The sequence below is a fragment of the Rhea pennata genome, chromosome 5 (genome assembly GCF_028389875.1).
Source record: "Rhea pennata isolate bPtePen1 chromosome 5, bPtePen1.pri, whole genome shotgun sequence".
NCBI classification, from domain to species: Eukaryota; Metazoa; Chordata; class Aves; order Rheiformes; family Rheidae; genus Rhea; species Rhea pennata.
In genome coordinates this window covers 24,566,454-24,582,144 of record NC_084667.1, presented here as the reverse complement: position 1 = coordinate 24,582,144, position 15,691 = coordinate 24,566,454, and the positions used below count along the sequence as shown (strand labels likewise).

The 15,691-nt window shown below is 37.2% G+C and overlaps 1 protein-coding gene across 1 annotated transcript in view; it reads right to left on the bottom strand.

Annotated features, from left to right (window-relative positions):
- Positions 1 to 15,691, bottom strand: part of SHANK2 (SH3 and multiple ankyrin repeat domains 2) — a 306,101-nt gene that overhangs the window by 269,660 nt on the left and 20,750 nt on the right. Inside the window, exon 8 of the mRNA XM_062576509.1 lies at positions 12,018 to 12,095. Within this exon, the coding sequence (XP_062432493.1) occupies positions 12,018 to 12,095 (78 nt within the window). The remainder of the gene's footprint in view (positions 1 to 12,017; positions 12,096 to 15,691) is intronic.

The following is a 15,691-nucleotide window of genomic DNA, read 5'->3' as shown; positions in this document are numbered from 1 at the left end:
GCAGCCCACTGCACGACGAAGTTCTCTTCCTGAGACAGTGACACAACAGCACGGACCACAACCTGCAGACTCAAAAAAGTATCTTAAATTTATATCCATTACTTGCTTTCATATAGGAGCAGCATGCAGATTCTAAAACTCTCTTCAGTGGTACAGATGGAGTTAGGTTTGGAATAGAGAGAAGTAATCTGCATTCCTGATTTCTTTTCCATTGATGTGGGAGAAAAAAAAGTACTTATCAAATTTGTCTCATCTCTTATGCAACTTCATAAAGCTTTTATAAGGTGTGCATGCTTATTTATTCAATAGATACAGAAACAAATCTAGAATTCAATTTCATTTGGAAATAATTTCTTCTGTAATGTTTTAAGCACAATGTGACTATTTGACAAGCATTGTTCTGAGCTCAAAGCACAACATAAAATTTAGCTGTTTTCAATTAATGTTATGAATTTTATAAATATAGCAAGATGAATTTTTTTCTGAACCAGCTTGAAAATTCCATGCAGTTATAGTAACAATATAATCTAAAATATAAATACTGTATTATCATGAATTCTGTACTTTACTTTCTGAAATGAAAGAGACTAGCATCACCTCACATTTTGCAGTTGCATTGATTACAGTTTATACTTGGCTTTGAGGCTGTAATGTTGTAAAAGAAAACTACAGGAAGTTTTTTTGGTTCATCTCCTTACTGTAAAATGAAACCAAATGCTTGAGTAACACCATTATTGATAACACTAGTTCAATTTTTTCTAACAGTACTACTGAATGCGTATGATATGTATAAAATGAGAAACATATAACCTCAAAAAGATACATAAGTTTACATTATGGAGACACATATGTTTACCTTTATACCTCAGAATTTTTAACAGAAAGTAAATGGTTGTTAAGTCAAGATATAATACATCTAATTAGAAATCAGAGGCAAATTATTTTTTAGAGAAGTTTATAGTTGTGTAATATTTTGTATATATGCCATATATACAAAAAACCGAAATAAATGTAAAAGAATATTTAGGAATTTAAAGCTTTATATGAGGTATAACATTCTTTACAAATTTAAGTAAACTCACAAAGTAAGCTTTATATAGAATAAAGCCAAGCACAAAATTTGTATTTTTTTTCTTCTATATAGTAGTCAGCAGGTATTTATATTAAGTGCAGAAACAATCTCTATTCTCTGCCAGGACAATAAAGTGCTGGCAATTTTTCTAGAATTGCTCAATACTAACATTACTAAAGAATACAGCTGAAAATTGTACTCAGCATTTTCATGTATGCTTATTTCTTGGATAGAAAATAATTCTTAACCATTCTAATTATATAACATAATACAAGCCAAATAACATGCATTTTGAAAGGAAATGACTTTGTGCCATTGTCCAATCAATGGCAAAATATCAGCAGTCACCTTTAATTTTTCCTGAATCTTGCTTTTTTTAAAACCCCAAACTATATTATTTTTTTCTTTTTCCTTCTACTTGCTGCTCTCTACACTTCATTGGATAGCAGGATTACCTTTACCTTTTGGATGTTTTCTGTGTATTATCTGCTTGAAAGACAATTTCATCTTCATCAGTTCTTGATACAACAAAGCACAATAATGTTACTTTCCTTTAAATAGTCCTTTGAAGACAGTTTCCTTACCACTGAATTTTTTTTCTCCAAAAGCATGCTGCTGCTACTGCTCCCAAATTTACCAGCACATGTTAGCATACTGTGTACAAAAATCTCTTAGCAACAATATCTTAGTGTCTAACATTTTCCTTCTCCCAACTATGATTCACGGAGCCATCTGTAGTCAGATATTGACATGCAGTATCTTAAAATAGATACCTTACATTTGCTCAACAACTAGTTTTAGCATCTGAAAATATAAATTATGGGAAAGGGCCAATATTTCTCTGAGGCTTTTCATCATTCCCTTGATCATTTTAGCACTGTTTAAACAAAAGCTTGCCATGATCACTTTGCTTTATTACTAAGGTCAAAGCATCCACGCTTTCTGTACGGCAGTGATACGAGAGCTCTGTCGTGCTAGCTGCAATCTATAATGTCAGATCTGTAGGAATTATAACTCTCCCTAGAGCGTAACAGCGAGGGCCACACCCTGGCATCTCATCTGGTTTTTAGTAGTAACCTAGGGCTGGATTTTTAAATTTCAAGTGTTGCACTAAGATCTAAGCAGTGCACCCTTGGACCTCAGGGCTCACGGAGAGCTCCCTGCTCCGGGGCGGAAGGGCTACGCGTCGGCCGGGCACCAACACACGGGCTTTGCAGCAGTGGCTGCTGCAGGCCGTGTAAAGGTGTCCTGAACTCTCTTCTTCGGGGGACAAAGTATAAACTTAACCTCTCAAATAGTGTTTTTGCCTCCTAAAATTCTTGCGACGTCTTTTTTTTCAGAAGAGAAGGAACATCTTGATTTCAGCTACAGCAAGTTACATGAATTATCTACTAATAGTTAAAGATTCTGTAGAACATAACTGTTATTTGTTGAAAAGTAGGGTTGCAAATTTATATAACGGTTTAAAGACGACCACAGTGCAAAAATTAGGTAATGCTAGCAGCATTAAGCAATGGAGAACAATGTAAGACAGAAATCAAGAAGGTAACATGGCTTTAAAAAATAAATGAAGTGAAGTCTGAGGAACACGTTTCCACTCGAGTCAAACAGAATTTTATCAACCTCAAAGCAACTAGGATTTTGCCTTAACTATTTATCTATAATACCTTTTCTCTTAAAAAAAAAAAAAAAAAAAAAAAAAAAAGTAAATATACAATAATACAATGACATCCTAATACATAATATTTCTTCTTAGCTGGGTGTTATCAAAAAGTACACAGCAAGCTTAATAGTGTTACTTACCTCATTTTGTTTGCTAAAACACTGGTTTTGCTTGCAACAGATTTTATGGCCCCTATTGAGTCTTCTGTAACACACTCAGGAGCCATGAAACAGTGCCAGAGTTGACGAGCATAGTGAATTCAACCCAGAATTAAGAGAAGGTTATTTTACTGAACCCCCTCACTTTAGTCTCTACATCTTGCTGTGCTGTCTTAGCAGGACCGTCTGCTGGACAGACACCTTAATATTTATTTTGGCAGACATGCTCATTTTTTATTCTTGATACGATTAAAAGTAGAAACTGTATTTTATTTTACACTGTCCCTTCATAAAAGCATACAACTATGTTCTTAAAACTTAACCACTCTTATTCACAAATAAGCCATGACTGAATTCCTTCAGATTAAACTAAGCCTGCATGGACACTAAGATAAAAAATAAAAGTCCTTTCCTCGCAACATGCAAGCAAATCACTTCTAAATCATCTCACTCTCTCAGCTTTGAAATGCAAACTTAACTCCTCTGACAAAAGGATCTGGTGTTATGCAAGGACCAGCTTGCCAGAAACTGCTCAACTGAATACACGGACAAGTTGATTGAAGTTACCCATGAAACATGTCAGGAAGCAAAAAGGAGACATATCCTTCCCCAATACAACTTAACTGCTTCTCATCATTCTTCTTATTTCTCTCTTTTTTAAAAAAGTTTTTTTTTTTAAGGTTACTCTGCTTTATATGGGGTGAGGGGGACTGTATGTACACACACACACACACGCTCCTCCTATGACTTAAAGTATTAGGAAATTTAATGCCTGTTTCCACTCCGAAAGATAGAAAAAAAAATACATTTTCTGCTTCTCAGTTAGTTAAAATGCCATGTAGCAAGTCATTCTGAAGCAAGATACATTTTTCTACAGTTGTGTTTTAATAATTAACAGGAGAAAGAAAAAGCAAACAGTGTGATACACACACATTTAGATTACAGACTCGTTCCATGTAAAAATCTAGCTCGAACTGGAAAGAACTATCAAAAGCTAGTTATTACATAATCTTTATTACTGCCACATGGGTGAGCAGTAATTTCAAGAGAGTATTTATTGAAAGTAGATAAAGCCAGGTTGCAGCATCAGATAAATCAGATAAGACAAAGCCCGTAATAAAATTGACTTAATTTTCTCCTTTTCCCTCACAATAATATGCTGAATCAGAAAGCCATGAAATGCAATCTTCTTCAGCAGAACTGAAGAAAAACAATGAGAAAGAGTTTGTGCTATATTTTGCTTTACCTAAAATTACAGCACGCACAGGATTACACAGAAACTTTAGCCAAAGCATGTACAGGTATGTGCTGCTGTAGGGTACAAAACTGGAGCCTCTCAGCCCAGACTTACCTCATAAAAAAGCCAAAAGCCACTATGCTTTCACAAGCAGTCTCTTCCCAAAATACCTTCAGAAAAATGTCTTCCTACTCACAGCAGGCAATAGCTACTGCCCACCATTTCACAGTAAAAGCTGTTTATGGGATCCAGTTCTGCAAACGCTTAATAACACAGCGCTGCTTGAACTGCTACCCCAAATGACTTTAAAAGCTTTTGAAAGCCCTTAGGATGAAAATCATCTGGTTAATAAAATACTATGATTATTTTATCAAATACATTGGGTGGATTCATTCCAAACTCTAGGGTTCAACCGTAATAAAACCTTTGGACAGAGTAGTCTAGTAAAAGTCAATAGCAATAAAACAGGATGCTTAGTTTATGCTAGAGGCATAAATCCTTCATTTTTATAAGAAACAAGAACTCTTTCGAATATTACTAGAAATTAACACTGAGTAGCCTATACATTCACATAAAAGCAAGAGATCATGCACCACATCACCTGTCAACCCTAACTATAATCACTAATCGTTATTTGCAGGCTTCAATAGCCCAGGAGTCCCTACCAAGGCTTGTGTACAGATGCACAAAAATAAAAAGATCATCATTGTCCAGAAATGAAACTGTAAATTGTGACAATCCAGTCGGATACAAGCAGGAGGAGGAATACAGGAAAACAACAGGACAAGAGTTTGCAGTCCTGGTCACCACGAGGGAAGACGACCCAGCACAAGAGGTGCTCTTCCCCAGTGGACAAGTTTCAGTATCTCTGAAATTTCTGGTTGATTAGTATCAACTAATTCAATCAACGTTAAAAAAAGTTAAAGACGTACATTTCATAGTTAATAAAGAGAGAAATCAAATACTATTAACATCTCTAAATAACAGCATGATGCATTTTAAATTAACAGTAAGTTAATTAATGCATCATGCATTAATTAAATGCATCAGATTACCACAAGTATGCTTATCTACAGTTTGTGAAATCAATTTTCCATATGGTTTCACCTTCTTTGTACCACACTTAATAGCACAGGAATCAAAAAGCTATACAAGAAACACATCCTCCTTCTCTCCTGCAGTTAAATTTGGAACAGAATCTGATATAATACATTATTCTATGGGAACACTGAGAAAAAAATAACAGATACCTGTGACTGGGCATTTATTCTGTGCCCATCACTATGATTTCAATACTTGTAAAATCCTGGCAACAATGTAATATAAATAAGGGGATATTTTGGATTAATGTTTGTATAGCTCCTGTCTTTTACATTAATAGGGGGTTTTGATAACTTGAAGACACAATGTTTATTCACCCCAAATCTGTTATAAACCAATAAAACTACCAAAACATCTTTTGACAGACACAATTGTGAAAGAAAATATTTCCAACTGCAATTCTACGAACGTTTACGCTGTTCTTTGTAACTACAGAAAGGAGACGTACACAGTTGTCACAGCTGACCTTTCTACGAGGACAAAACACCGCGATGAAGATGACAGAGAGCTGCGCTGCCTCGTGCGGTTTCACCCTTGGACACCACCTCCTCGCGACCCGCCAGCCGTGCACCAGCCTTGCGTTCTCTGCGGCAAGAACTCGCACCGGCCCTGACGATTCAGTTCGCTTAATTCGTTCCCATTTATAACCTAGTTTCAGTTGCTTCTAAGCATTTTTAAAGTTTATCCGCTTGGTGGAAAAAACAAACGCGTTGGCTCCCAGCTACCTCGGAGCCGCTCTGCTCCCCCCGAGCGAGATGCTGCTGCACGGGGGAGCGCCCGCGGCGGTTCCGCCAGACTCCCCTGGCTTAGCTGGGGAGAAAAAGCAAAAGCACGAAGAAACAAAGATCTTGGATCACTTACACAGAACATAAAACAAAAGACGGTCTTATGGACATACCTTCGTAAGTTTACAGCCACATAGCAACTGTGCAGAAACTTGCCATCGGCACTTTTCCCTTGAAAGTGTTACTTGAAAATCAGCAATATCTCACATCTCCTCTTTGAAGCCCTACCAAGTTCTCAGAATATTGCCATTTAGCAATATTTTCCCTAACACCCAAGTCAATGCCGTATCAGCGTAACAGTGGCAAGAGTATGGCCAGGGTGAGGCAGAGGATCGCGGAAAGCCTTCTTCTCAAACCAGAATACCCATTGCTCGACATAAATAGCGCTTCCAGGTAACGATGAGAAAACACATCATAGCTATTCGTTATTTGTATCTAGCCATATCAGCACAAGATCTGGGGGTTTTCTTGTTTTTTTGTTTGTTTGTTTTTCAAGATAAGCTCTTTTTAAGAGAATAATGGTGGATGGGTGGGTGTGTATGTGCATACTTACTCATGCACATTTTTACTTTTAGAGAAAAAAAATCCGTAATTTGTTCTGGTACGGCCAATCGCACAGAGTTAAAAATGCTAAATGCAGCTCCTGTTTATGCCCATATGTCTGAGCTTTAAGAAGCCATTCTTTATAATTTTTATTATAATTATTGCTAACACTTTTCTTATTACATGAATAAATCTTTTCATATTGATATTTATGTTGAATCACAAATAATGAGTAAGTATAAATTAGATTTTAAACTCTTCCAGGGCAAATTGTCTTTTATTACCTTTTATTTGTATACTGCAAAACACACAGCTCATAACATAAGCAGTTATGACCTAACATGAATAAAAAGAACGAAAGTAAGTATGAACGAATTCCATGATTTGACTCAAATCAGGACAGAAGCTGGAAAAATCTACAAGTCTGATTAAAGGCAGCATGCATCATGAGAAAAGAATTCTACTTTTCACTCATAATACACGTGATATTCAATGATATATTCTTTTCAGAGGTGCTTTAGGAAAGGAGGTGGGATGAAAATAAATACTAGGCGAAAACGTAAGTCCTCTGTGTAAAATTGATATGCTCCATTAATACAACAATTACTTAATTTACATCAAGAAACAAAACGTTTCTACTTTATATCGGTAAAGATGCCTTCTTACAGCACTGGATAGAGATTTGGGGGGTTATATCCCCCCCTCCCGTTACTTCCCCCCTTTCCCAGCTTCCCAGCTCCGTCTCCACCACCGGAGGCTTCCCAGTCTTTCCCCCCTGCAGGTCCCTGTTTCCTCCTGCCTGATTTTCTTTCTCCTCCGCCCCTGATTCTGGCCACGACCCTCATCAGCCCTGGTCTCCCGCGGCTCCCTCAGCTCCGAGGCCGGCTCCCAGACGCAGCCTCGGCCAGTCCTGTGCTGTTCCTCCCCGCGAGCCCCGTCCTGCCTACCCCTATCCCCCCAGCTAGCCTCCAAAGCCCGCTCTCACACGCGCGGTCTCGCTTCGGAGGCCCTGCGTTGGAGTCAGGCTGCAAACCACTTCACGCCGCCGTGGTATGAACGCGCAGATCACTGACAGCACGCAGGGCAATTAGAGAAAACAAAACTAAGCAAAACAACATAACACAACAGGGGAGAAGACAGGAGGAGAGGTGGGTCAACAGAGTTTTTCAGTATGAGCAGAACAGCACATGTTTCCCCCACCCGTTCTCCAAACGGCTGAATCACTTTGTTTTTCCAAACAATGCAGCCTGAGACACCAGGCATGGAAAAATTCATTCCGAATGATTCAAATCTGGCAAAAATATGAGCAAGTAAAAGCAAATATGCTGCCAACACAGTGAAAGGATGAACCTTACCTGCAATGGAAAGGGAAGATCACTGTTCCTACTGGTATCTATACCAGACAAGCATAGTATAGGTAAGAACCTATGTTGGCCAGGGACAGCAGTGGTCCTTGGTGAGCACGTCCTAAAGAGCTTTCTCAGGTACAGCTCTGCCACTAAATGCTGTCACCAAGCGTATCCCTCAGTTAGTTCTTCTGTATACTTGAACACATATGCTTTAAACACGCTGATTAATTATTATCTCTATAGCTCTCAGCCTCAAGGTGTTTATAGCCCATATGAGAACATATGAATTATTCATATAGAGCTTCTCTTCATTAAAAAAATTTTTTTAAAGTGAACACACAACAAACAAGGTATATTTTCATCTGAATTTGCACAAGAGAATTTCAACAGCTTACAAACACTGCAAAACTGAGATTCCTGAATTACTGGATTAACAATTGCCAGATAGGGAAGATATTACTTTAAATTAATCTAGTAGCACACAAAGTGTAAGGAAAACTAAGTAGTTATGGCTGTTGGTGGGACATCATGGATTTTCTGAAAGGACATGTTGGAAAGCTTTTAGTTCACTTCTTTCTTAGTACTACAAGATCAAGAAATAAGCTTCCATCCATGTTCTTAGTAATAAAATAGAAATGGTCAAGCATGATTTACATCATGAACAGCGTACTACTAACTAGCACCTCCAGCTCTGTAACGCTGATTTTTTTTCCCATCTGGTAGCACAGAGTAATTAGCATGCAAGATACTTTGATTACCTGGCCACCCTGGGATGGATAAATGGAGTGATAAACAAGTGTACATAACATACACAGTATTGGCATACAGTATAATGAAGCGGTACAGGTTACAGAACAGGATGATCCACCCCATGTCCATACAAGTGTTAATACGCATTAGAAAAACCATACAGAGGGATTTCTGCTGAGCCATATTCTGCTATTGTGGAGTACTTTCTATCAACAAAATCTGTTATGGTCTCCAGTCCCAGACAGACTTTAGGCTAGGTATAACATTAACTGTATTGATACTGATCACTAACTTAATGGAGTCCATAAATAGATTGGCCAATAGTAACTGGTCAGGATGAAACACATCCCTTTAAAAGGTAGCTAACAAAAGCTTATGCATTTAATTGGGAAAAAAACACAAGCCTTTTCACAGCCTTGATACCTGAGCGAATGCCATTCTAATACAAATTATGTTAGGCAACGAAAGGGTAAAAAGAAGGATAGCCGGATCCCAGGCAGAGATGCGTACGCAGGATGGTGAAGGACACCTGAATTAAACGGCAGAGAGATCAACCCAGGCTGGTTTTCCTTCTTTATGACCCTGCACACACATACTTAATGAGCATTACTCCTTAAGATAGACTTGGCAAGAAGTACTTTTTCTCTTTGGTAAAATTACACTACATTCACTAGACACTAAAACTAGATGCAAAATGAAACTTTGGTCTCCATTTTCATTAAAATAAAGTTTTGGCAGACTTTGAAAGCCACATACAAGTTTATCCATGTTTGGATACTTCTAACTTTACAGAAAAGCCTAATTTTTACACTATGAGTTTTGTGAGCAGTAATTTCAAAAGAATGAATCTTTTAGGTTTCTGAGGAAAGAACATAATGGACGCTGCTCAAAGGAATCGATGGCGCAGCTACAGCAGTCCTCATTATGTACGTATGAGATGCTTCAATGTTCCTTGCTACTGATTACATGAGCAAACACTTAGTTTGCAAAATCCTATTAACTCAAGGGGATTTTGCATAATTTTGTAACAGCTCCATTTGTGGTGTCTGATCGACTCGGTCAGCAAAATAAAGACAGATGGCAAAGAATTAATTCTAATGCTGCTTTATTGCAATGCTGCCATTACAGTTTTCTCTACCCACTGCATTTGTAAAAACTAGAACTTTTCTTACATTCCCTATGCCTAAAAGTAAGACATCATACAGTAAAAAGATGAAAAATATTTTTTTTTAAGTATGTCAACAAAGCAAGTCAAATTGTCAATACTAGGAGGAGAGGAGCCAAAGCTAGAACTCCAAACATTAGCAGTGCTAATATATAATAAGTGATAATGAACAGAAAGACTTCATTCCATAGTGGCAGCACACAGGCCACTGGTAAGTGCACTTCCACAGCTAAATCCTTCTACCAAGATTATTTTTTCCTGCTTCCTGTGCTCACTTCCTATCCTGCTTTTATTTGGTTTGGGCCAGTCATCCTTCATTTCATAAAGCCTTAAAAGCATCAGCAATAGCTGCTAATAAAGATTTTCTTTTCTGCCTTCCCTGTTCGAAGAGGAACAGCAAGAATGTTGCCGCAGTCAGTAAAAAGAAGTTAAATGGAAATTATTCCTTTTTTCACATACCCTCCCCACATAAAATCCCAAAGCAAAAGAGAATCATCAATAAATAAATAAATAAAATAAAATAATTCTCAAAAGAAAGAGACTATACTGGAACCTATTTGTCCAATTAATCAGTGGCTTCTCTTTTTCATTTCTCAATCAATCAGTTTGTCTTAATTATTACTATTATTTCATCCTCCATAATTCTAATGCACAGAGCTAAATATTAACTAGTACTTAACAAATTTGTGCTTTGTATATTTAGATGGCAAACTATTAGCAGTCTGAAAATAATACCTAAAATTACATTATCAATGCACTGTTTCCTTAATTGTGGAAAATGGTCCTAAGAGAAAACAATGAATTTTGGCTCCAATTTGCAGGCAGAATTCAAACTTTTCAGAGTCACAATTTATGTCCAGAAAACCTCCAAAATACAGAGCTAATGCAACTGATGTAGAATTACTTGGCTACCTTTTTTTAGAGTCTGAAACTCAGAGATGTTATCTACCCATAAATTTTGAGGAATCAATTCAGGGACCCACACGGATACATCGCATACGCTAAATATTTCACTTGTCAAAGCAAGACAGAAAGGATACGCTTTTTTGAATTCCAGTATTATCTCAAATGGGGCAAGGATGTAATGGAAAAGATACAGTAACATGTAAAACAGGATTTCGTTTTGTTGAAAGAGTACTCAGTTTGGGGAAATAGTCCCCTCATGTTTCGCAACCGGACAGTTCCTTTATATGGTAATATGCCATCACTCTCTCAAAACTATTCTTGTCTGTAACTAAAGCGGAATTCTTTGCATTACTTTTTCTCAAAACATTACAGCTTTCACTCCTATTTCTCACACATCAGTTTGCATTATGAATTTTCCATTGAAATCCAGACCAATTGAGATTATACCAGAAATAAGAGCTTAAGGTTATCAGAAGCTACCTGACATCTCTTTCAACAATTTTCTTGTATTTGAAAAGCTTAATTAAAATTTCAAAAGTTCTTTGATATGAGAAAATGGTGAAAAAAACATCTAGTAAGTTTTTACTAATCCAAAGAAAGATTTCGCCACTAGTTCTACATTCAGTCAGCCCCATCCCTGAAACACAGCCCCGATCTTTGGCCTCACGCCCCACCATGAAGTAAATGAAGGAAGAGCTGCTTTTGGGCTAAGTCAATAGGAACTAAGCAAAGCTTAGTCACCCTTTGCATATCTGTATTAGACCAGTGATAATCACGAAGCAAGGCACGTACAAGCACAGGACACCAACTATTTCAAGTATTGCCATCAATAGGTCGCACAGTTGTCACACTCAAAGGCAGTGTCACCACATCAGCTGAAGAGGGCTGAAATTTCCTCTCGCTCCTGAAGACGTTCGTTCTGACACAGAATAAGGAAGGTTTTGCCAACAACACTTCAAAAACATTTCAGGCTTAAGTTTTAAGGCAGAAATGATGAAGTGTTGGGTTCGTGGTAAAGAAATGGATCCAAGTCACAAAGTTTGAGTTTGATCTAAAGGAATCTAAAATGGGACATCAGGTGGCTATTCCAGGCCACCTTCACTTGTGCTATACGGAAGCCACATTTTTCGCAGTGAGTTATCTTACTCTACAGCTATTTTCAGCCTTCTGCAGTGTAACTTCTCCACAAAAAACAAGTCCAGATGTTAAGAAAAAGTGAGACATTTTCTTATTATTATTATTGAGAGGAAGAAGAGGAGGATGGAGGGTGGGTTTTGTTTGTTTTTACCTGAAATGGAGACTGACTGTTGTAATTCTTGATCTCCTTGTTGGCTCCCCGGAACAGCAGCACTCTTGCACAGCTCTCCTGAAAATTGTAGGAGGGTAAACCTGTTAACTATTTCAAGAAACTGTTTTATGCATATTCCATATTTAACAAATCAGAATTTGTAGACCTGTTAATTATTTCAAGAAACTGTTTTATGCAAATTCCATTATTTAACAAATCAGATTTTGCAGAAAATGTGTTAGTTCAAATTGGAACTTGACACTCATGTGGTCTTGCCTGTTTGCAGGGAAAATAGTACCGTTTAAGGTACAGTAAACGGCACTTGCGATGAATGAGCCTGTAAGCCTACTGCTAAAAAGTAAACAAAACAGTTTTACCGCCTGTGTGTGCTTGTTCTGATTTTTTCACCTATCTTCAATGCTAAAGATTTGATGTATGCAACACTGATTCTTTCAGTTTGAGGGTTTTTTGGTTTGAGGGATTTTTGTTTGTTTTAAAAGAAAACTTGCCTGAAAATATTTGGGCTGGCTATACATATTGTACATACTGGGACTGTACTGACCACTCTTGACTTCTTTCTCTTCCCTAAGAAATACTAACAGTTGCAGCACAAATCCAATATAGCTTTACTTCTTCTAATGATAAGAGAAAAGTATGAGTTCAAGTCCTCTGAACCGATAGAATCTGCAAATTAAATCCCTTAAGATCAATTTCTTTTTGGACTGATACACTGTATTGCTTAAGTCACTAGTCCGTGCTGTTGTAAAATATGACTGACTATAATCTGCTAGAAATCCTCTGTAGCTCTAGCATACTTCTCAGAATACTAAACTTTCTTACCATCCATATATAGCACTATATTTCCTGTATGTCACCTTTAATGTTCAATTTAGGACCTTATGCAGACCAGTTTCAAAGTATTTTTGTATTTCCTTGTTATAAACAGTTTTACTAATTTTGTTGTGCTTTTCAGATTTCTAGTCACATTATATTATGGCGTTCCAGCAAATAAGATATTTCAGTGTGCTACCTTTCATTTCTAATAGTAAATGGGCTGCCAGAGAAAATAATCATATAATTTAACTATTTTAGCAAAATAAATTAAGCTGATTTACTAGATTCTGAATCATAAGTGAACACGCAGAGATTATCATTAAAAATAATTTTCCTCATCGTGTTTTCTCATTTATCACACCAGATTCTTGATCCCATTAAGTCTCCCTCATCGCAGGGTTGTCCTAAATACATCTGGGAAGGATGCCATCCTACTCCTTCACCAAGATTCAGTACTCCAAAAAGATGTCCTTTTGTTCGCCCACTTCCTATTCTGCGTAACAGACTGAAACAACAAAACGGGTCATACCTCACAACAGGGCATTAGCAATCACCACAAATACAGTAATTTTTTAATGACATACAATTAACTGGTATAGTCTCATCTGCTTGCACGGAAATCTGCACGTTAGGTGCATACTCTCTCTAAACAGGGAAAGATCTAAATCGATGTGTAAAAGGTCACAATGTTTTTCTAAATCTGTTGTGTTCTTTATTAGCAATCACTCAGAAGGAGTAGTAAAAATGCTGCAATTGAAATGAAGATCTCTGGGGAAAAGAATTAAAGTTGTTCTTCCTCAGAACAGGGCTACTTTTCCAAGAATTCTTTTCAGACCGACTGTGGAGTGAATCTAGGTTTGCACACTGAATTAAGAATTACATTCCACTAGGTGCTGCTTAGTAAACATATCGGAAATGTTAATAAAGCCTGTCAGTATTGAAACCCACAATTCTGTTTCAATCTAGGACTTGGAGATATAAATGACATTAAGAAATACACTGTATTTTATTGCCTGATTATTCGTTTGGTTATGAGGATAAATGATTCAGTATTGCTAAACCAAAAAAATTTTGATTTTGCACTTGATTTATGAATGTAGCTTTAACAGCTGTGTACACTATAACAAAAATCCTGCAAAATCAGAGAATAAGTAAAAAAGACACCACGAAAAATCATCTGAATGGCTTTTTGTTGTTGTTGTTGTTGTCAATTTACTGGAAATAAGGATGTCCTTGACATTCAACACTTGAGAGCTCTTGCTGTTAAGGTGCTTCCAATCAATGCCATAACGCCTGTTTGGACATAGCACAGCTCTGACAAGCTAGTGACTTTTGATGTTGGGAGCTTAGTATTGCTCATTCGTTATACTACATATACATTGAATATGTAGTAGCTTCTTAGCCTTTGCAGGATTAAAAAGAATTTTACAAAGTAGCGTGGGTTTGCCAGGTGATAAGATTCAATTTCTTGTCCGTGAGTGTTAATTAATTTATTAGTACAACAGTGCTCGTGTAGAATCCAATCCATCATCTGAAAGAAGGCATGCCTCATGCCAGCATTTTTATTCACAAAATACAGAGTCATAACATCTGTCTAGATTTCAGTGAGTGACTGGAGGGCCACAAAGAAACTGAAAAAATAAGTATTTGTTCAGATCAGCATGTAGCTGACATTCACCAAGACAGAACTACTGACTTAAAAAGTATTCGGAGCAAATTCCCCAGAGAAGGGAAGGCAAAATCAAATGGGTAATGACTCCATCTACAGGAATCAAGAGGTAAAAGGGATACCGCTGTCCTTCCCATTCTCTCCATCCAGAAAAGGTCAACCCAGTTCCTTCTGTGTTACCCGGTAGCACCCTTCAAAAAAAGGTACACTGAAAAAGTCAGAGTTCACAGCCTCCGGAGAAAAGTTAGAAACTTCATACATTTCCCTGATTAAAGGAAAGAGAATCACAATATTGTGGTCAACAAGATGTTAAACATCCAGGCACAAAGTCAAACTTACCAACTATAAAAATATTCGAAAAAATGTAGATGAAATTTCAATGCAAAACTCTTAAGTGTTGCACAGAATATTTTTTTCCACCGAGATCAGGAGGAAAACACATCTCTATGGTATTGCACAAGATTATTCCAGTACTGTGCAACCCCGGCTAAGGGCATATGGCCTTATGAACATCTATAACCATGAAAATACTGCAGAAAAATGGTAAAAAATAGACATGAGTTCAAGCTTTTCAGTTCATATGTGGATTATAGTCGACTTGAAAATTCTTGCTAAGCAAAAGAAAAGCTAATGAAATTTAAGTGACTATTTTTAAGTATTTTTTCAACAGAAATTACCATGGATGCTTTATAGTTACCTGTGATAAGTTCCTGATGTGAGGCCTACATGCAAAACTTTTGTGACTTGAAGATGAACTTAATTTCCCTGCAAAGCTCTCTAGAAATTCAGACAACTGCTAACTTACAAAAGCTTTGTATACCTACAGTCACAGATGTGACCAGAGTTAAGCACAAAGACCCCTGCAAATCTTAATTTCACTTAGATACTTAACAGCCACAGGCCCATTGAAGTCAGCTAGTACACAGCAAGCAGCAAGCAGCCCATCAAGAAACTGCTTCCACTGATGTACTGAGAACTTCAATCAATAATTAGCATTGATGGGAAAGACTTGCAGGATTGCATTCTTAGGAATTGGTATCATTTATGACACATACATCAAGTCAACAGTCTTGAAAAACATCAAATTATTCCCAAAACTGTCTTTTCAAAGCAGCAAAGGATATTTTAGATACATTAAAGGAATCTGCTTTGATGAGGCTTTTTCAGCTGA